This window comes from Rhinolophus hipposideros, assembly GCF_964194185.1.
Source record: "Rhinolophus hipposideros genome assembly, chromosome: 5".
Taxonomy (NCBI): Eukaryota; Metazoa; Chordata; class Mammalia; order Chiroptera; family Rhinolophidae; genus Rhinolophus; species Rhinolophus hipposideros.
This window is the reverse complement of record NC_138051.1, coordinates 61,676,480-61,698,440: the sequence shown is the minus strand read 5'-3', so window position 1 is coordinate 61,698,440 and position 21,961 is coordinate 61,676,480. Positions and strand designations below refer to the sequence as shown.

At 38.9% G+C, this 21,961-nt stretch overlaps 1 protein-coding gene across 1 annotated transcript in view; it reads right to left on the bottom strand.

Moving 5' to 3' along the window:
* Positions 1-2,096: 2,096 nt before the first annotated feature.
* Positions 2,097-21,961, bottom strand: part of LOC308497889 (AMP deaminase 3-like) — a gene marked incomplete at its 5' end in the record, with an annotated part of 33,119 nt that continues 13,254 nt past the window's right edge. Inside the window, one exon of the mRNA XM_081048972.1 lies at positions 2,097-4,369. Within this exon, the coding sequence (XP_080905098.1) occupies positions 2,970-4,369 (1,400 nt within the window). The 3' untranslated portion in view covers positions 2,097-2,969. The remainder of the gene's footprint in view (positions 4,370-21,961) is intronic.

Genomic DNA, 21,961 nt, shown 5'->3' with positions numbered 1-21,961 from the left:
CCGTTCCCCAAACCCCTCCCCCAAACCTCTCCCATCTAGCAACCATTAGTCTGTGTTCTGTATCTATGAATTTATTTCTGTTTTGTTTGTTCATTTATTCTGTTTTCTGGATTCCACATATAAGTGAGATCATACGGTATTTGTCTTTCTCAGTCTGACTTACACTTATTTCACTTAGTATAATATACTCTACGTCTATCCATGTTTTTGCAAATGGCAAGATTTCATTCTTTTTTATGGTAGAGTAATGCTCCACTGTATAAATATACCAGAATTTCTTTATCCAATCGTCTATTGCTGGGCATTTTGGTTGTTTCCATATCTGGCCTATTGTGAATAGTGCTGCAGTAAACATAGGGGTGCATATGAGTATATCTTTTCTAATTAGTATTTTGGATTTCTTTGGATAAATACCTAGGAGTGGAATTGCTGGATTATAAAATACTTCTATTTTTAAGTTTTAAAGGAAACTCCATACTGTTTTCCATAGTGACTATACCCATTTGCCATCTCACCAACAGTGCATGAGGGTTCCCTTTTCTCCACATCCTCACTAGCACTTGTTTGTTGATTTATTGATGATTGCCATTCTGACTAGGAGTGAGGTGGTAGCTCATTGTGGTTTTTATTTGCATTTCTCTGATGATTAGTGATGTTGAGCATTTTTCATGTCTATTGACCATCTGCATGTCCTCTTTGGAGAAATATCTATTCCTCTGCCCATTTTTTAATTGGATTGTTTGCTTTTTTTGGTGTTGAGTTGAATGATTTTTTTTAAAAATAAATTTTGGATATTAACCCCTTATCAGATATATCATTGGCAAATATCTCCTTCCATTCAGTAGGATATCTTTTTGTTTTGTGATGGTTTCTTTTGCTATGAAAAACTATTTAGTTTGATGTAGCCCCATTTGTTTATTTTTTCTTTTGTTTCCCCAGACCAAGAAGATATATCAATAAAAATGTTACTAAGGGTAATGTCTGAAAGTTTACTTTCTGTATTTTCTTCTAGGAGTTTTATGGTTTCGAGTCTCTCATTTAAGTGTTTAATACATTTTGAGTTTATTCTTGTATGTGGCATAAGAAAGTGGCCCAGTTTCTTTTTTTTTCATGTACCTGTCCAATTTTCTCAGCACCATTTATTAAATGGACGGTCTTTACCCCACTGTAAATTCTTGCCTCCTGTGTCACAGATAGAATGACCATATAGGAATGGATTTATTTCTGGGCTCTTTATTTTGTTCCATTGATCTATGTGTCTGTTTTTATGCCAATAACATGCTGTTTTGATTACTATAGTCTTGTAGTATAATTTGATGTGAGGTAGTGTGATACCTCCAGCTTTGTTCTTTTTTCTCAGGTTTGCCATGGCTGTTCTGGGTTTTTTATGGTTCTTTTAGGATTATTCTAGCTCTGTGAAAAAGGCCATTGGTATTTTGATAGGGATTGCATTGAATTTATATATTGCTTTGGGTAGTATGGACATTTTAACAATGGTAATTCTTTCCATCCATGAGCATGGTATATGTTTTAATTTATTTGTATCTTCTTCAATTTCTCTCATCAATGTCTTATAATTTTTCTAAGTACAGACAAGTCTTTTACTTCCTTGGTTAAATTTATTCCTAAGTATTTTTTTGATACAATTGTAAATGGGATGGTTTTCTTAATTTCTCTTTCTGATATTTTGTATTGGTATATAAAAAAGCAACTGATTTTTTTTTTTTTTTGCCAAAAGAGAAATTCATTTAATTATTCAATACACGTTTATTGAGCACCTACGAGGTACCAGGCACTAGTAACACAGATGAAGAATACATGGGTAAAGCTAAAATTCAGATTGGTCTTGAAAAACACTTTCTACCTGGCCCCTGGGACCACCTACATCTTCTGAAAAAGGTCTGTGTATTAGGTAAGGGAGAAATTTCATCTTAAAAAAAAAAAAGATGCCCCAGGGTACAGTGATAAAAATTCTAACATTTGTTAGAGGTCTCATGGACTTGCGGGGGAAAGACTGAATCAGGAGCATGGACCCCTACTCCTATTACTTATTAGCTGTGTAACCGCAAGTACATTTCACTTCTTTGGTCCTAATTCACCCCTCATAACTATAATGATGATTGGGCTATAACCATAGAACATTAGAGCCAAAGGAACCGAGACCACCCAGTCCTGTGCTTTTCAAAGTTCTCAGTTCAAATGAAAATTACGTATACATCCCAATGAAAAACTGATGAAAGCAGAGTCACTTTGAAGAAGTAAAGGCAGCACCCAGAGCCTCGCTCCCCCTGACTCACAGAACACCACCATTTGAAAACCTCTCATCTAGTCCAAACCCTCACTTTTCAGATGAGGAAACCAAGATACAAAATAGGAGTGACCATTTCAATGTACACATTTGGATTCCTAAATAGAAAGGAGGATGGAGGGCTAAATAAACCAGCTTAAATTCATTAAAAAAAAAAAAAAAAAAAAAAGGAAGTTTTCTATTTTAATTGTCTCAAAGTAGCTCCTTTATGGAAGAGAGCTTTGAAATTGATTTTATTTAAGGCAGCCAGCCAGCCAGAGGCTGAAATGAACAACTACCAAATAGCCTGCAAGGCCCATAAAAGACTATGGCAGAAAACCACATGGACCTCCCATCAGTGGGCGCTGGACCGTGGAAGATCCTGGCCCCAACAACGCAAGCACTAGTGGTTTCAAGAGAAATACTTGGATAATTAGGAATGAGTATAGATGAGTGTTCAGCTCCCAGATCCCCAAAGAGGAATCACCATCTATCACTCAGAAATGTTAACAAGTGGCATGTTAGATCTTAAATTGAACAACGCAACCAAAATCACTGGTGTGAAAGTTCTCCAGAGGCATCCTCTTCAAGAGGAAAGTCCCAGTTTGGTATTTTGACCACTGTTACTCACAGCAGACTTGAAACTAAACCAAAAAGTTAAAATGCATGTCCAGTGCTGGGCCTACTTGGTCAGGGCTGTGATCTCTTCTGATTTCATGGCATCGGACAGGAAGCTGAGCTCATTGCATAAGGTCTCGTGTCGGAACGCCATCCGGATCTGAGCAACATTTGTCTTTCGAATATCATTTCCTTCAGGTCCTTCTTTATAATAATTTTGTCCCAAAAATTTTTGCTTTTCCTGATGTGAGAGGCCGCTCTGCAGCACGCTGTTCCTGGCGATTTCACACAGGTCACACGTGCTCAGCTTCCACACCTGAGCTGCAATTGCATATTCTTCCATAAGTGCTTCCTTTGTGTAGTGGAACTGCATGGGGTCATCAGTGGACCCATGCAGCCCCTTGTGCAGAAATTCCCTCAGAGGGTTTTTGGAATATTCGAGGAACAGGCTGTTGTTGCTAAGAGGAGACATGGCAATGGGGATCTGAGCAAGGTAGTAGAGATACTGCAACACCGGACTCTTCTTGAGGAGCAACCCATGGGAAATGTTGTCGGCAGTCAGGAAAGCAGACACCAGGTGGGTGATGGAGCCGGCCTCCCCACAGTGAGGCCGGAACAGGAATGTGCTCAGGCCTCGTTCCCTGCGGAGGTTGTTCAGCACCATGATGTTGGCGTACATGTAGTACAGGTAGTAGCTGTAGGGAGGGTTCTGCTCACTGGTCCAGACGTCCGGGCTCGGGCTCTTGTCCGAGAACATGTGTTCGCTGTGCTTGGACTCGTCATCCACGCTGTCAAATCCTGTCACATATTTGAGGAAGAGGTGAAGCTCTCGGTGATCTTGGGGGTTGACTGTGGCCTCAAAAAGGGGCAGGAAGATGTTCTCCAGCATCTTCGCAAAGTTTGGCAGCAGCTTCTTTGACCTAAATATGTCATAGATCCGGGGCACCTGGATGATCCAGCGCATGTTGGGTGAGTAGACCTTGTGCTGGATGAACCAGCGGGCGAGGTTGAGCCACTCATCAGGACTGCGGCCGTAGATGGAGAGCCGTGGCTCTGAGTACTGGTACTTGCTCTCCTCCAGCTCCCGGGCCACCTCCTTAACCATCCGAGCAAAGTACTCTCCTCCCAGGTAGTTTTCAGTTTTCAAATACAGGTCACGCAGCTCACTGGCCCCCACAGGGTTGTATTTGGAGTTGAACTTATCAAAGCGATGGAATGTCTGCCGGCCCGCGTGGACGTCCAGCGAGTCCACAGTGAGGTCGTAGGGGTCCATGTGCAGGCTGTCGAACACCTGCCACAGGGTAATCTTCCGGCCCTGCTTCTCAGCCACAATTCTGTCGGGCTCCGTCTGATACGTGTGCTTGTTGAAGCGCAGCAAGTGCTTCTGGTTCATACAGGCAGCTGCGTGGATGTGCGTGTCCACCAACACCTGGATGCTCCCTCCCCATTTCTCCTCTAAAGCAACTGATTTTTGAATATTAATTTTGTATTCTGCTACTTTACTAAATTCATTTATCAGTTTTAATAGTTTTTGATGGAATCTTTGGGGTTCTCTATATATGGTATTATGTCATCTGCAAATAATGACAATTTTACTTCTTTCTTTCCCATTTGGATGCCTTTTATTTCTTTCTCTTGTCTGATTGCTGTGGCTAGAACTTCTAGTTCTACGTTGAATAAAAGTTGGTGACAGTGGGCATCCTTGTCTTGTTCCTGATCTTAAAGGGAATACTTTGCTTTTCCCCATTGGGTATGATATTAGCTGTGGGTTTGTCATATATGGCCTTTATTATGTTGAGATATGTCCCTTCTATTCCAACTTTGCTGAAAGTTTTTATCATAAATGGGTGCCAAATTTTGTCAAATGCTTTTTCTGCATCTATTGATATAACCACATGATTTTATTTTTCATTTTGTTTATGTGGTATATCACGTTAACTGATTTGTAGATATTGAACCAGACTTACACACCAGGAATAAGTCCCACTTGATCGTGGTGTATGATCTTTTCAATGCATTGCTGAATTTGGTTTGCTAATATTTTGTTGAGGATTTTTGCATCTATATTCATTTGAGATGTCGGCCTATAGTTTTCTTTTTTTGTAATGTCTTTGTCTGGTTTTCGAATTAGGGTAATGATGGCTTCCTAAAATGAGCTTGGGAGCCTTCGCTCCTCTTGGATTTTTTGGAATAGTTTGAGGAGAATATGTGTTAATTCTTTTTTTGAATATTTGGTAAAATTCACCTGTGAAGCTATCTCATCCAGGACTTTTGTTTGTTGGGAGCCTTTTGATTACTGATTCAATTTTGTTGGTCATAATCAGCACGTTCACATTTTCTGTTTCTTCTTGATTCAGCCTTGGAAGATTCCATGCTTCTATGAATTTATCTATTTCTTCCAGATTGTCCAATTTGTTGGCATATAGTTGCTCATAGTATTTCCTTAAAATTTTTAAAATTTCTGTGGTGTCAGTTGTCACTTCTCTTTCATTTCTGATTTTATTATGTTCTTCTCTTTTTTTCTTGATGTGTCCATTTAAAGGTTTGTCAATTTTGTTTATCTTTTAAAAAAAAAAAACAACTCTCAGTTTCATTGAGCTTTTGTATTGTTTTTTAGTCTCTATTTAGTTTATTTCTACTCTGATCTTTATTATTTCCTTCCTTGTACTTGCTTTGGGCTTTGTTTGCTGTCCTTTTTCCAGTTCCCTTAGGTATAAAGTTAGACAGTTTATTTGAGATTTTTCTTATTTCTTGAGGTATGCCTACATTGCTAAGAATTTCCCTTTTCAGACTGCTTTCATTGTGTCCCATAGATTTTGGATTGTTGTGTTTTCATTTTCATTTGTCTCAAGGTATCTTTTGATTTCTTCCTTGATCTCATTGTTGACCCATTAATTGTTTACTAGCATGTTGTTTAGCTTCCATGCATTTGTGTGTTTTTCATTTTTTTTTTTTTGTGATTGATTTCTAGTTTCATACCACTGTGGTAAGAGAAGACACTTGATATGATTTCAATCTTCTTAAATTTATTGAGACTTGTTTTGTGTCCTATCATGTGGTCTATCTTGGAAAATGTTCCATGTGCACTTGAAAAGAATGTATATTCTGCTGCTTTGGGGTGAAATGCTCTAAAAATATCAATTAAACCCATCTAATCTAGTGTGTTATTTAAGGCTGCTGTTTCCAAGTTAATTTTATGTCTGGAAGATCTGTACATTGGTGTCAGTGGGGTGCTAAAATCTCCTACTATGATTATGTTACTTTCGATTTCTGCCTTTATGTTGGTCAATATTTGTTTTATGTATTTAGGTGCTCCTGTGTTGGGTGCATAGATATATATTAGAGTTATGTCCTCTTGATGAATTGATCACTTTATCATTATGTAATGCCTTTTTTTGTCTCATAGTCTTCATTTTAAAGTCTATTTTGTTTGACATAAGTATTACTATCCCAACTTTTTTCTCATTTCTATTTGCATAAAATATCTTTTTCCATCCTTTTACTTTCAGTCTGTGTGTCTCTTGATCTGAGGTGGGTCTCTTGTAAACAGCACATGCATGGGTCTTGTTTTCTTATCCATTCAGCTACCCTATGTCTGTTGATTGGAGCATTTAATCCCTTTACATCTAAAGTGATTACAGATAGGTTTGTAGTTATTGCCATTTTGTTTTCATATTTTTTATCTTTGTTTGTTTCTCCCCTTCTTCTTCTTAAAGAAGTACTTTTTAACATTTCTTATAATACAGGCTTGGTGGTAATGAATTCCTTTAGGTTTTTCTTCTCTGGGAATCTCTTTATCTCTCCTTCAATATTAAATGATAACCTCATTCAGTAGAGTAGTCTTGGTTGCATGCCTTTGTTTTTCATCTCTTTAAATATTTCCTGCCACTCCTTTCTCATCTGCAAAGTTTCTGTTGAGAAATCAGCTGATAGTCTTATGGGAGCTCCCCTGTAATTAACTAGTTGTTTTTCTCTTACTGCTTTTAGGACTATCTCTTTGTCTTTAAACTTTGCCATTTTAATTATAATGTGTCTTGGTGTGGACCTGTTTTGGTTCATCTTGTTTGGGACTCTCTGTATTTCCTGGGCTTGTATGTCTATTTCCTTCACCAGGTTAGAAAAATTTTCAGTCCTTATTTCTTCAAATAGATTATTGATCCCTTCTTCCCTGTCTTCTCCTTCTGGTACCCCTATGATGTGAGTGTTGTTAAATTTAATGGTGTCCCAGAGGCCCTTTAAACAATCTTTTATTTTTCTTTTTGTTGTTTTCATTGGGTGTTTTATGCTACCTTGTGTTCTAAATCACTGATTTGATCCTCTGCTTCATCTAATATGCTATTGATTCCTTCTAGTGTATTCTTCATTTCAGTTATTGTTATCTTTATTTATGACTAATTCTTTTTTATGATTTCTATGTCCTTCTTTATGCTAACTATCTGTTGCAGTTCTCAGTAAGTTCCTTAAGTATTCTTATAACCAGTATTTAACTCTGTCTCTGGTAGGTTGAATGCCCTGCTGCTTTCTCTTCTTCTTATATTTAGGACATGTTTCTTTGTTTCCTCATTCTGTCTGCCTTTTTGTGTTTTCTTCTATGTATTAGGTAGATTTCCTATATCTCTCAGCCTTTGCCAGGTAGCCTTATGTGGTTGGTGTGCTGTGTGGTCTGCTGGCACAGTCTCCTTGATCACCTGGGCATGTGTTCCCATAGTGACCCTGTGTGTGTGTGTGTGTGTGTGTGTGTGTGTGTGTGTGTATTCTCCTGTTGTAGTTGAGCCTTGATTGCATTTGATGTGTCAGTGGGTGGGACTGACGTCCAGGATGACTGGTTGTGAGGATTAGCCATGCTCACAGCATATGAGCTGCTGTGTGGGGGCTGGCTGACCTCTCAGAGAGGGATTTTCCTGAGTGGGCTCTTGTGCCTGTGGAGACCACCTTTTGGGTGTGTCACTTGTGGGGCTAATCTGGTGTGGGCTGATGCTAGCCTCGGAGCGTGTTGTTTCTGGTGTCTATTGGAAGCGGGTCCTGTGCAGGCCAATTTCAGACTTGCCTATGTCTGGGCCAGGCCTACCTGGTAGGAGCTACAAAGCTGTATGTTGGTTGTTCGCTGCCTGTGCTGGACCTGGAGGCATGTGGGGGTGGTCTCGTTGTGAACTGAGGCCAGCTGCCACCAGTATTAGACCTGGGGCAGCTTAGCAAATGGCCCAGGGCCCCTCTAGGCCTGTTGCCACCCTCTGGCTGTCCATTAATCTCAGCTGCTACAGTTTCACAATTTTTAAATTAAGATTCCAAATGCTCTAATTTAATATTTGCTTCATGGTGAATTTTTATTTCTATCCAATAAGTTTGGAAAAATAACAAAATGCAGTTCTTTTTCTTTATCTAGTTTTTAAAAAGATTGATTTGTAACACACTGATAAAAACCACACACCAAACATTGATTGATCCAGATTTCTATGGTTTTCATAGCCGGAGTGTTACCTGTGTTTAGTAATATCTATAAAGAACACTGGCATGTAAAAGACATGTAAAATATAGTTTGTATTACCCTCTGTGTATACAAAAACTAAAATTGTTGATAACTTACTTCCTTGACTTTTCATATCTTAGAATTAATGGTGTAAAATCAATCTGTTTTGTTCCTTTTCCCCAAAAAAAAATCTTTCTGCTTTTTGACAAATGGTGTATATAAAGGTTTTAAAAACCTAATCAGGAAGAATTTCCCTAGGTTTGCTGAAAAACTCACACTAGTACTTTTTACTCTTAATTGTACTATTAATGTACAGAAGCTAAATCATGAGGTCATTTTTGAACTAGCTTGTGTGACGTTGGAGATGTAATGAGCTAAAGCATCCCATGTTTTCTAGATGGTAGAGAAGTGACCCTGAGAGATAAAACTCCATGTCTGGGATACCCCACGCAAAGCTAATGGGTCCAGATCCTAACTATCATTTCTTAATATTCTTTCTGGCATTCAATACTGCCCCATCACAAAACCAGCATTTTCCAAACTGGGTCCATAAGAGTCACATGGGGTAAAAAGTTGGGGCAGGAAATTCAGAGCTCAAATAATTTTGCAAAATCTTACGTTCAAGAATGTTATACAAGTATATTTGCTGCAGAACTTCTCAGAGATTTTGCTATTCCAATATCTATGGTGGAAAGGGGCCTTTTCCATTTCCCAAATGTTTCTGACCACTGAGCCATGTCTTTGCAGAACATCTCTTAGATCTTCAGAGCATGCTTTGAGAAATGCTGGGCCAGATTTCTCTAAGATCTAATCATAATTTGAAGCTACATGGATTTTTATTTATGATTTAAAATTGCAAAATTTTAAAAAGTGATTGGTTCCATGTGATTCTCTTGGGAAGGAACCACCAATGCTTAGAGGACCTTCCTGGGACTAAGTCTTTTTCAGTCGAGATGTTGGGGCTTCCATCTGACCATATTGACTGTATGACAGCTTCCCCTGGGCCAACCAGCTGTGAAAAACAACAGAGTTGCCAGCAACCTCACCATTGCTGAAGCCAATGAGAAAAGTGACAAGGGAACCAACTCCTGCTCCTCCGCCTCACTCTGATACTTTCAGTAAGAAAGGGATCACTCAGAGAGCATATGTGCCCCCTACCCAGCCTAATCTAGCCTGCCCTGGGGAGATGCAGCGAGGTTTGAACTAAATAGGAAATTGTTAAAACAATCTGGTCCTGTTAACTAACAGAAATGATGGAAGAGTTAAGGGATAGAATGAAATACTGTTCAGGGAGCTTGCTGCTAAGAGGGAAAGGAGAGCCGAGTGGAACAAAATTGGTAGCAGTCATTTGAAAGATAAAATGGGGTCCATGTTTTTATCTCAACAAGTTGAGTGTCTTTAATCAAATTGGTTAAGTAGGTGAGGCAGCCATGTAAACAATGTAGGATCACAGATGGGAGAAGAGGAAGCATAGGGAGGAGATGGATTTATTTTGCCTGGGTTACTAGGAGATTCTTTAGAACAGAGGTAGCAACTGAGATGGTGGCTGAGAGCCAAGTAAGAGAAAAGGGGCTTTGAAAGCTGAGGTAAGTGCGTTTTCAGAGGCACGAGGGTGGGACAGAGTATTGCTCATTCTGTAAATCATGAATGGCTTGGCATAGAAGATGCAAATGGCATGGAGTGTTGGTGGGGTATGCTGTGGATTGAAGAGGTAGGCTAGGGTCAGTTTGGGAAGTTCCTTCCATAAAATTTCAACCAATGTGGGAAAATGAAAAACCATAGATTTTAGCCAGAGAACTGATAGTGCATTTTGGAGAAACCATTCCATGACAATGTAGGGCCGGCTTTGAAAAGAAGTAGGGTAGAAGGCAAGAGCAGAGTAGACACACTGTGGGGACAGAGCCAGGAGTGCAGTTTCCAGGCTCTCGGCCTCACATGGAAAGGTGCTGGCTCAGGTAGTAAATGGCCATCAACTGTGATTAGATAGCCATCAGCTGTCTAGTTGGCCATCAGCTGTAACCAGTGAGCCATTGGCCACTAATATATCTGCTGTGGCTACACTAGCAGAAAAATGGGGGCTAGCAAGAAGATGGTGGCTGAGCCTGCAAGCGGTGCAGTGAGGGTTGCAAACAGTGTGGCTCCTGCTTCCTGTGTCTCCAACCCAGCCGCCAGTGAGACTATAGTGGTATGACTCCCCTACCTATGGCTTCGTGGGTGTTCCTTTTTGGCCTCACCATGTCCTGAGTTCTCATGTGGGGAGCGGGAGCTGAGACCCTGCAGACCGTTCTGCACGACACACAAAAAATATCTGAGTGATTTCCATAACACTAAACAGTCAAGTGTCTGGGAAAGTCTAGGAGAAGAGCAAGAAAGGGTAGGTGAGGATTACTGTCAAGAGCAAAACAAACCAGAGTAGATGATTGTGCCTTCATTTATCCATTCAAAACTTATCCATTTGCATGAATATAAAAGCAACATATCTTCCCTCTCTTTGCCCTGAAGACTTTCCCTATGATTTATGTCAAGAATTGTGTTGATTAGAAGCACCTGAAATAGTTTAGGTAATTATAATTTAATTGGGTTGTTGGTCTCTTCTGCTTTAAAATAATATGGGTGGGTCTTTTGCACCAACCTCTCAGTTTGCTTCTTTAGTGGCACCAAGATTAGCAGCAGACTTCTCCAGAGGAAGAGGAATTGTTTCCTATTTTCAGTTCTCATAAATAACAGTGCTCTGTGAAAAAAAGAGTCACACACGGGCCCTCCCTCTGGTAACACAGGCCAAAGTGCTATCTTGTTAAATTAATTCTGGACCCTGAACAGGTCCACGGCTACTCTGTGTGGACCTCAGAGAACGCCATTCCTGTGTTGGGACGTGAGAGGCCAGCTTCTCAGCACTTTTGTTTAGGTGCACAGACCTCTGTGGCTGCTGCAAAAGAAATTCTGCCTGCCAATCACAGGTTCCACTACTGATGTTGACAGCTCTAGAGGATGTAGAAAGAAGACACACAATTAACTGCTCTGGTGAAGACCTGGGAAAGATATTTGCCCCTCACTTTTTCTACAAAAATAACACATTAAAATCAGATTTTTAGAAAACTTATTTTAAGACTTCAACTCCAGACTAAAAGATTCTAATTGTACCTTCTTTCATGAGTTTTTATGTCTAGACTAGATGTTATCAGGACAACTGTCTCATATCTGAATAAGCTTTCAGAGAGTCCTGCCTCTGAATAGGAGGGTTTTTCAAAGACCTCAATTTCATTACTGTTTAGGGCAGGAGAGGGCAAATCAGCATGACATCATGGTGTCCATCTAGGTTAGACAAAAAAGGAAGCCTTTTAGACAATGGAAAAATAACACACAGTAGAATAAAAACTTCCTTTAAGCAGAATGTTCAAAGATCAGCATGTTTCCCTGGGTGGGAATTTCTGGGTGCTAAGATGAAGAGTTAGCTCATGTTAAACATCTTTTTCAAATATACTTGTATATATTTCATGTACATCTACTGGACATAATTTGTTCCTTTTTTTGTGACAGAGTCTATATTGTCTGGGGGATGTCACTAAGACCATTGTACAGCCCTGAAGAAAAGCATTTCACTGAATCTGTACCTATCTCTGCATGCTGGAAGTCATGTCTGTTTTTCAAATTAATTCCCTAATTCCTATAGAATGAGCTTTTCATTTGCCTCTCATTTTTCCCTATTCATTTTCTTCTAGGTGCCCTAATATTTTGCTTGCTCATTTAATTTCCTTTAAGTAGTTCTATTGAAATATTATTTTGGACTCTGAAGCCAGATTTCCTGGGTTCAAATCCAGCCTCCAGCTGTGTGACCTCTCTGGGTTTCAGTTTCTCATCTCTAAAATGGTGACAATAATAGTACCTTCCTTATAGGATCATAGTGAGGATTATATAAACTGATATAGAATAGCAAGGGGCTTTTTTCCTGGTGGAGCTTCCAAACATGGGGTTTCCAGACCTGGGCAAAAGTCAGAAGCACCTGGGGAGATATTTTAAAGTACAGATTCCAGAGCTAACTGCCACAGATTCTGATTTCAGTCTGGAGAGGAGCCTGTTGCAGCTGATTCATACAGTGACATTTAAGAACCACTATTTAAAATTAAAATTTTGGTTCCTGTGGTGCTGTCCTTGTTCTTCTGTCCTAGTCTCCTGAGTTTTCCCTGTCTTATGTCTTTTCACAATGTTAAGTCTCAGATTATATAGATATTGGTCAGTCTGCTTACCAATGGTGGACCTCTACAGAACTACCCATCTTCTTACATACTAAACTGGTTTCATATTATACATTTGTGGTCACTCTTCAGGGCCTGGCTTTGACCTCTACTCTGAAAAATATATATATCAACTACATGAAGGCTCCAATTAATCTATGTTTGCTATGGGGGGAAGTACTATGTTTTAGGCATTGTACATGTGTACAACTGAAACTAGCTTCAGGGCTGGCAAGGCAGGAGAACCTTCAGGGACTTATTTATTTAATGTAATTTATATGGAAGAAAGAGGAGGGCTCTCTTCTAGCTATCAGCACAAAAGTCATGCTTAAAGTCAATAACTTATCGGGGTGTGAAGAGTTCAGACTAGTCTGGATGCTTGACTGGGGGCAGAAGGGCAAAGGTAGCTTTCTTCTCTCCTGATCTACTCAGGAGCCTTCCTTCCAAAGCCTTCTTCTGCTCTATCCAGGAAAAATCCTGAGGCAACAGAATGAGCGACAACTCAGGCACAAGGTTGAGGGACAAAATTAAAGATGCAGGAGCTTTAGGACACTGGGAGACAGTGGAAGGTGGAGGACCAAAGAGGGAGAATTTACAGAGGGAAGAAGTCCCTCAGAAGATTGGGAACTGGGCAACTGTGGAGGCTGCATCCAGGGTGAAGAACTGAGACTGTGGCCAATAAGGAAAGGGCAGCTTAGCAGCCTCAAGGAGCCACTTCTAATTTTCTGTTGAAGGTAGATTTTGTGTGGAACACTTCACAAGAGTCACAGGGGACGTCACTGATGGAAAGGTACTAACAAACACAGCACAGGAACAGGAAGTTTCTTAATAAAATGATAAGTGATAAAGAAAGTTCTGGAGGTAAATCAAAAGACAAGGAGTCATGCTCCCAGACTGAGGTACAGGCTTCCGGGTTCCCACGCTCTGACAATGATGTACAGCTGCTGATGAAGCCACCCAGGTAGCGTAACAATTTCACCAGACACGAGAAGCTCGCCTTGCCCATTCTTACAAGTAGTTTTATACCATGCTGAGTCCTCATTGCTCCCTGATTGCCAGATGTAAGCAACTGATGCAAGACAACGACAGCACATTTCTAATGCACACTTCAAGATCATTAAGCAAAGACCAGTTCTCCAAGAGTATCCTGCAACTTGGCCAATGTTTCAGGACTGTTGGGGAGCTATTCTTAGAATTGCAATGATTGGCTTGTGTCTGAAGTTAGACATGGTTCTGCACATATTCCAGGACTCATTTCGTGTAACTGAATGACTAACAGGAAAGCTTTTTTTTTTTTTTTAAAGACTGGTATTTTTGCTCTTTTTTATTAAAAATAATTAAGGTATAATTTATTGCAATTTTTACCCTTTTCAAAGTATAGTTATGTGAGTTTTAACAAATATATACAGTTGTGTAACTATCACTACAATCACAATATAGTATAGCCGCATCATTCCTCTCACCCCAAAAATGTCCTCATGCCCCTTTGCAGTTAATTCCTCCTCTGACCTCTGGTCCCTGGCAACTACTGATCTGTTTTTATTCTAATGGTGTTGACTTTTCCAGAATGTCAAATAAATGGAATCATACACTGTGTAGCCTCTTGCATATGGCCTCTTTTACTCAGTATAATGTACTGGAGACCCATGCATGTCGTTCTTTGTGTTAGTCGGTCATTCATTGCCAACAGACCATGAAAAGATGCTAATCATCAGGGAAATGCAAATCAAAACCACAGTGAGATATCGCCTCACACCTGTTAGAATGGCTATTATCAAAAAGGTAACACAGAATATGTGCTGGTGAGGATGTGGAGGAAAGGAACCCTAGGCACTGTTGGTGGGATTATAAACTGGTGCAGCCACGATGGAAAACAGTATGAACAGTATGGAGAGTTCTCAAGAAATGAAAAATAGAACTACAATATGACCAAGCAATTCCATTTATGGATATTTATCTGAAGAAAACAAAAACACTACTTTGGAAAGATATATGCGCCCTTATGTTCATTGAAGCATTATTTACAGTAGTCAAGATATGGAAGAAATGTTAAGAGTCCATCAATAGACAATTGGATAAAAAAAAGTTGTACATATATACAATGGAACATTACTTGGCCATAAAAAAGAATGAAATCTTATACTTTGCAACAACATGGATGTATCTAGAGAGTATTATGTTAAGACAAATACCATATGATTTCACTTATATGTAGAATCTAAAAAACAAATGAACAAACAAAATAAAACAGAAATAAAAAAAAGATACAAAGAACAAACTGATGGCTGCCAGAGGGGAGAAAGATGGAAGGATGGGTGAAAAGGGTAAGGGGATTAAGAAATACAAACTTCCAGTTATAAAATGAGTCATGGGAATGTAATGTACAGCATAGGGAAATATAGTTATTAATATCATAATAACTAGGTATGGTGTCAGATGACAGATGGCTACTAGACTTATGGTGATAACTTTATAAGGTATATATTTGTCAAATCACTATGTTGTACACCTAAAATTAATATTGTATGTCAACTATACTTAAAAATCGAAAAGTCATTAAATTGTGTATTTGATTTATGCACACTTCCATTTGTATGCTGTATTTCAATTTTAAAATATTAAAACATTTTTCTTTTGTCACTATATGCATTGCAGCAAGAGAAGAAAGGATTTCATAATCAAACAGATGTGAGTAATCATTTGTTGTATTGAATTTGGACGAATTTTTCTCCTTGATTCTCAGCTTTCTCATCTGTGTAAATGGGGTTAATAATAATCACTTTTTAGAATTGTATAAATCTGATATAATGAGTATTAAGTTCTTCCATATGATATGCATAAAGTGCTGTTAAGAACCATTATCCAAAATTTGGAAATTAGTAAGTCTTTTCGGTGTTGAGCAGGAGTTGTGTGTAGACCAGTTTGGGGATTATCTGAGTGATGGGTACTTTCGTTTGATATGCTACTTCCTGATTAGAATATTTGCTAGTTAGGATTTCCTAGTATTGATTAGGATATTTTACAACTCTGTAAGTGTAAAAGTTAACTTGTAAAAAATTACTAGTGATGCAAATGATTCTTGTCAAAGAGCGATGCAAATTAATTTTGTCCAGCAGAGGTAAAAATAATTTCTGGGTTGAAAAGATAACCCCAAGATTATACTATTACTGCTTCTAGGACATGAACCAGTTTTGTATCCAAAGTACACATTTTATTCAAGCATTCCTCTTTGTTTTTCAGCCTTTTAAAATACTTCCATCTTTCTAATTCTTTCTCGTTCCCCCTTTAAAGAGTTAAAAACATTTGACATGTGCTCACTTTATAGTTGAATGAGTCATGCTTTTAACTCTACAGCTGACAACAGTTAACAGAGTGCTTTGCTCATCGAAAGTGCTCAATAAATTTTAGCTCTTATTCTCATCCAACGTTTTTCCAAGTCTAGGCATAGAAAACCATATAAAATGTCAGTCTATTAACAGGTTTTCCAACTAGTTTTTGTTTTATTTCATCGATGTTAAGATGAGATTACTTAAAAGAATAATATTGGAAATACTGTACTATATTTATAAAACCAAGTGTCTCATTACAGGTTGGCATTGAGTCTTTTCTTTATTGGCAAGTTGTATTTTAGGGGCAGGAGTAGATAATCCTATAAATGTTCCTTACAATGTTCCTCTGGGGTGTCTATTTAAGAGCATGGTAGAGGAACTTGTACCATGAAAAGGAGTAGACTAGACTTGATATATTTTGGTCATGGCACCCAAAGTGAGGTAGGTGACTACGGGGTGCTTACTAGAGTTGTGAGGAGGGGTGAGGGAGGTGATATATTAAGGTGACTATAAAAACACCTATTTGTGTGGCTTTATAACTCTCAAAACATTTTTATATACATTATCTCACTTGACTCTCAAAGTCACCCCATAGAATGTATTCTTTGATGTCATACAAAAGGAAATAGAGGTATGAAGAGTTCGGGGTCACTCAATGAATTAATCAGTGACAGAGCTGACAGCATCTCATCCTGAAATGTCCATGGTTGTACATTAGTGCTTCCTTTTAATCACCTGTCAGGAAAAGAGCTGACAATTAGCAGTAAGACTAAAGTTACAGAGTGGTAGGAAAAAGAAAAATACAGCATTTTAGCTAAGATTTTCTACTTTGTTAAATATTTATAGTTACTCCTAATTTTGAAAGGAAGACAACTTGGGAGCCTCATAAATGTGGATCTTTCTTTTATTGGGAAGTTGTAGGTAAGGGACAGGGGTGGACAATCCTGTAAGTTTGCCTTAAAATGTTTTCTTTAGGTACATCTGTTTAAGTGTTTGTAGGGGCGCATGGAACCTGGGAAGGACGAATGGGTTAGATGTTGGTAGGCCTGAGTTAGCACATCACAAACCAGTGGTGGGTGATATTCTGGGCTGTGGGGAGGGAAGAAAGAACAGGGAGTTCAACTTGAAAACAGTCATCTTATTTACCTATATAGCCTTGGACCTCTGAACTATTACAGGTAAAGAGAGCTGGGAGATCTGCAAGTCTGAATATAAAAGTAATTTTTCTCCTTCTGAAGATAAAATATATGGGATAAGAAGGTAGGTTTAGATGCTGAAACAATAAAAATCCTGGATGCCTAGCCTTTCTCTTCACTTCAGATTTTCTGGTGCTTTATGTCTCTTATCCAATATGATTAAGCCAGTGTTCCTTCCTGCTTCACGGGTAATTACTGAATCTCGGCTTCATTCTTCCCCTCAGCTGAGCCTGGGGCCATTAACAAACATCAGGCCAGCCAAGAAGCTTTCTTATGTCTCTCCTCTGTTAGTAGTTCCTCAGAGAGGGTATCCACATAGCTGAGCCTTGAGAAGAGTTCCAGGAGCTAAAGTCTAATTCTACAGAGATCACCCTCTGTCAATTTGCATTCGACTATTTTGGTGAAGACCCTGCTGACCAGCAGCGTCCATAGCTCTTTTTAGCACAAAGTTTATCCTACTTCATTTATATAGTAGCTGGGTGGGCATTTGGGGGTATCCTTAAACCAGGCATGTACAAAGAGTTCTAACTCAGAGAATACAGGAAAATGGGTCCCTTTGGACATAGCAGAAATAAATTGAATGCCCTAAAAGGGATGGAAAAGAAGATCTATTTCCAGAACATTTGCATTCTATTAATGAGCACTTCAGGCCATGTATCCAATAACTTTGCATTCATTATAGCCCTAGCTGTGTTCCCAGAATCCACTTAGGTGACATCCTTTATGCTTTCCATCCTTCCCTCCTCCGATCCCTCCCCCCATGAAAAAGACGCTCCTAGCAAATTAGAGTGGCTCTAACACCCTCAGTGTTGCCACTCAACACTGAGGGTGTTAGAACCACTCTAATTTTCCACCTAGGACCCAGTGGCACTGGCATCCACAGAACACAGGAGCACAAGGTCTGCTGCACAGGCAGGGGAGGCTTTCTGCTGACTTGCTACCCTCTGGAGGGAATAACATTAGCGCCTCCCCAGCCTTTCATCTGTCATTTTTCCCAGCACTTGACTCTTGTCTCCCAGCTGGTTGACAAGCTCCATTATCAGTCACCAGGGAAGGCCTAGCTTCCACATGGCTCTGACCTCAGCAGGGAGCCCAGGACTTGCAGAAGCCAGGCTAGCCCAGGGACAGACCATCGCCACCATGCTGGCACTGCCCCCCTGCTGTGCAGGATGTACACGCTGAGTGCCCAGCGTGCTCTGGAGGGTTTTTTTATGTGTAGAAAAATAGGTGTATTTGCATTCTAGTTAACAGAAAGACAAAAATTTTCTGAGGTAATTCCTGCTTTCCTTTCTCCTGCCAGTTCTTGAAATGCCTTTCCTCTGCCTTCTCCAAAAGCCTCAAAGTGTTCTTTATTTAATGCACTTTTTGAACAAAGTCAGTATTCTGTAATTGTTTTGGTCTGCCTACATTTTTGTCTCTTCCAATAACTGTCCTGAGATCAGGAGCATGTTTCTAACTCAACACGTATTGCATGATGAGGTGTCTTAAGGGTCTCCTGATGCTCTTGTTGAGTGGATCTCAAGCCAGCGACCGTAAGCTATAAAAACACAGTGTATCCCATACTGTCCATATGGCCCCCAATACCATTGTAAAAAGAGAAAAAAGTAGCAGGGAAAGTGGTGGCAGTTGTGATGTAATGGTAATTTCATTCGTCATCTCAGCAGATGGACACAGGAATGATGTTGTAATGAACTTGTTACAATGACAGATGAATAATATTGTACACAATGTGTGCTCCTGGTAGCTTTTGTAAAAATCAATAGTACCATTTTTTTATGGCCCTCAAATATCACACCATCTCTCATCCCCTCTGCCTAAAACCCCACAAATAGTGGTATTCATTCCTTTAAAAGGCTTCCAGACCATTTTTAAAAATTTCCCAAGGAAGGTACACATTAAGCTTTATCAGTCATCTCCACTTTAGTGTAAAGAAAGCATTTGGACTTGTCCTAAGGAGTAAATGTTGAGAAGGCAAATATCATTATATTTGTACTCACAGTCTTACCCTACTCCAAGTTCTAAGGATTTTTCTTTCTTTTTTTTTGTTTTTGTTTTTTTGGTTTATTTTTAAATTAGTTTCAGGTGCACAAGACAAAGTAATACTTAGACGTTTATCATTTATATCCCTCACACTGTGTGAACCCCCCTCCCCCATCCACTATCCCTCTGACATCGCACCGAGCCATTACATTTCCACTGTCTCTATTCCTAATGTTGTACTCCGCTTCTTGTAAGTATATATATATAATTATAGTTGGCATTCATTATTATTCAGCTTCAGGTGTACAGTGCAGTGACCAGGCATCTACATCATCCCTGAGGTGGTCTCCCTAATGGGACACGTGTCCATCAGATACCCTATAAAATCTTTACATTATTGATTACGTTCCCCAAATTAATTTTCAAAACCCTGTGGCAATCTTGTGGTTACCAACTGCTTTCTAATCCCCTCACCTTCCCCCTTATCCCCACCCCCCTGCCCATCTAGCAACCCTCAGTTTTCCCTCTTTGTCTCCAAAACTGTTTCTGATTAGTTCATTCACTTATTCTTTTCTTTAGATTCCGCATATAAGTGAGATCATATGGTATTTGTCTTTCTCTGTCTGACTTATTTCACTTAACATAATGTTCTCTAGGTCCATCCATGTTGTTGCAAATGGTAAGATTTCTTTCTTCTTTATGGCTGTGTAATATTCCATTGTGTAAATGTAACACAGTTTCTTAATCCAGTCATCTACCGATAGGCATTTCAGTTGTTTCCATGTCTTAGCTATTGTGTATAGTGCTCCAATAAACATAGGAGTGCATAAAGATTTTTGAATTGGAGTTTTGGATTTCTCCGGATAGATACCTCGGAGTGGAATCACTGGATCATAAGGTATTTCCATTTTCAGATTTTTGAGATACCTCCAGACTGTTTTCCATAGTGGCTGCACCAATCTGCAATCCCACCAACAGTGCACAAGGGTTCCCTTTTCTCCACATCCACGCCAGCACTTGTTTGTTGATTTATTGATGATAGCCATTTTGACTGGGGTGAGGTGTATCTCATTGTGGTTTTTATTTGCATTTCTCTGATGTTTAGTGAGGTTGAGCATTTCTTCATATGTCTGTTTGTCATCTGTATGTCCTTTTTAGAAAAATGTCTCTTCATGTCCTCTGCCCATTTTTTAATTGGGTTGTTTGTTTTTTTGGAGTTGAGTTCAGTGAGTTTTTATATAAATTTGTGATATTAACCCCTTATCAGATATATCATTGGCAAATATCTTTTCCCATTCAGTAGGATCCTTTTTTGTTTTATTGATGGTTTCCTTTGCTGTGAAAAACTTTTTAGTTTGATGTAATCCCACATGTTTATTTTTTCTCTTACTTCCCTCGTGCAAGGGGATATATCAGTAAAAACCTTACTCCGGATAATGTCTGTGAAGTTTCTTCCTATATTTTCTTCTAGGTATTTTATGGTTTCAGATCTTACATTTAAGTCTTTAAGCCATTTTGAATTTATTTTTGTATATGGTGTAAGGAGGTGGTCCAGCTTCATTTTTTTGCATGTGTCTGTCCAGGTTTCCCAGCACAATGTATTGAATAGACTGTCTTTACCCCACCGTACATTCTTGCTTCCATTGTCATTGATTAAATGGCCATGTAGGCATGGATTTATTTCTGGACTCTCTATTCTGTTCCATTGATCTATGTGTCTGTTTTTATGCCAGTACCATGCTGTTTTGATTACTGTAGCCTTGTAGTATAATTTGATGTTAGGTATTGTTATACCTCCCACTTTGTTCTTATTTCTCAAGATTGCTGAGGCTATCCAGGGTCTTTTATGGTCCCATATAAATTTTAGGATTATGTGTTCTATTTCTGTGAAAAATGTCGTTGGTAGTTTGATAGGAATTGTGTTGAATATGTATATTGCCTTAGGCAGTATGGACATTTTAACTATATTAATTCTTCCTATCCATGAACATGATATGTGTTTCCATCTATTTGTATCTTCTTTCATTTCTTTCTTCAGTGTCTTATAATTTTCTGAGTACAAATCATTTCTTCTTTGGTTAAATTTATTCTCAGGTATTTTATAGGCTTTGGAGCAATTGTAAATGGGACTGTTTTTTTAATTTCTTCTTCTGATGTTTTATTATTGGTATATACAAATGCAACTGATTTCTGAATATTAATTTTGTATCCTGCTACTTTACTAAATTCATCTATCAGCTCTAATAGTTTCTTGGTGGAGTCTATAGGGTTCTCTCTATATAGTATCATATCATATGCATATAATGAAAATTTTACTTCCTCCTTACTGATATGGATGCCTTTTATTTCTTATTCTTGTCTGATTGCTGTGGCTAGAACTTCCAGCACTATGTTGAATAGAAGTGGAGAAAGTGGGCAACCTTACCTTGTTCCTGATCTTAGGGGGAATGGTTTTAGTTTTTCCCCATTGAGTATGATGTTAGCTGTGGGTTTATCATTTATGGCCTTTATTATGTTGAGATATGATCCCTCTATTCCCACTTTCTTAAGGGTTTCTATCATAAATGGCTGCTGGATTTTATCAAATGCTTTTTCTGCATCTATTGATATGATCATGTGATTTTTATTTTTCATTTTGTTAATGTGGTGTATCACATTAATTGATTTGCGGATGTTGAACCACCCTTCCATACCAGGGATGAATCCCACTTGATCATGGTGAATGATCTTTTTAATGTATTGCTGAATTCTGTTCGCTAATATTTTGTTGAGGATATTTGCATCTATGTTCATTAGCAATATCGGCCTGTAGTTTTCTTTTTGTGTGATGTCTTTGTCTGATTTTGGGATCA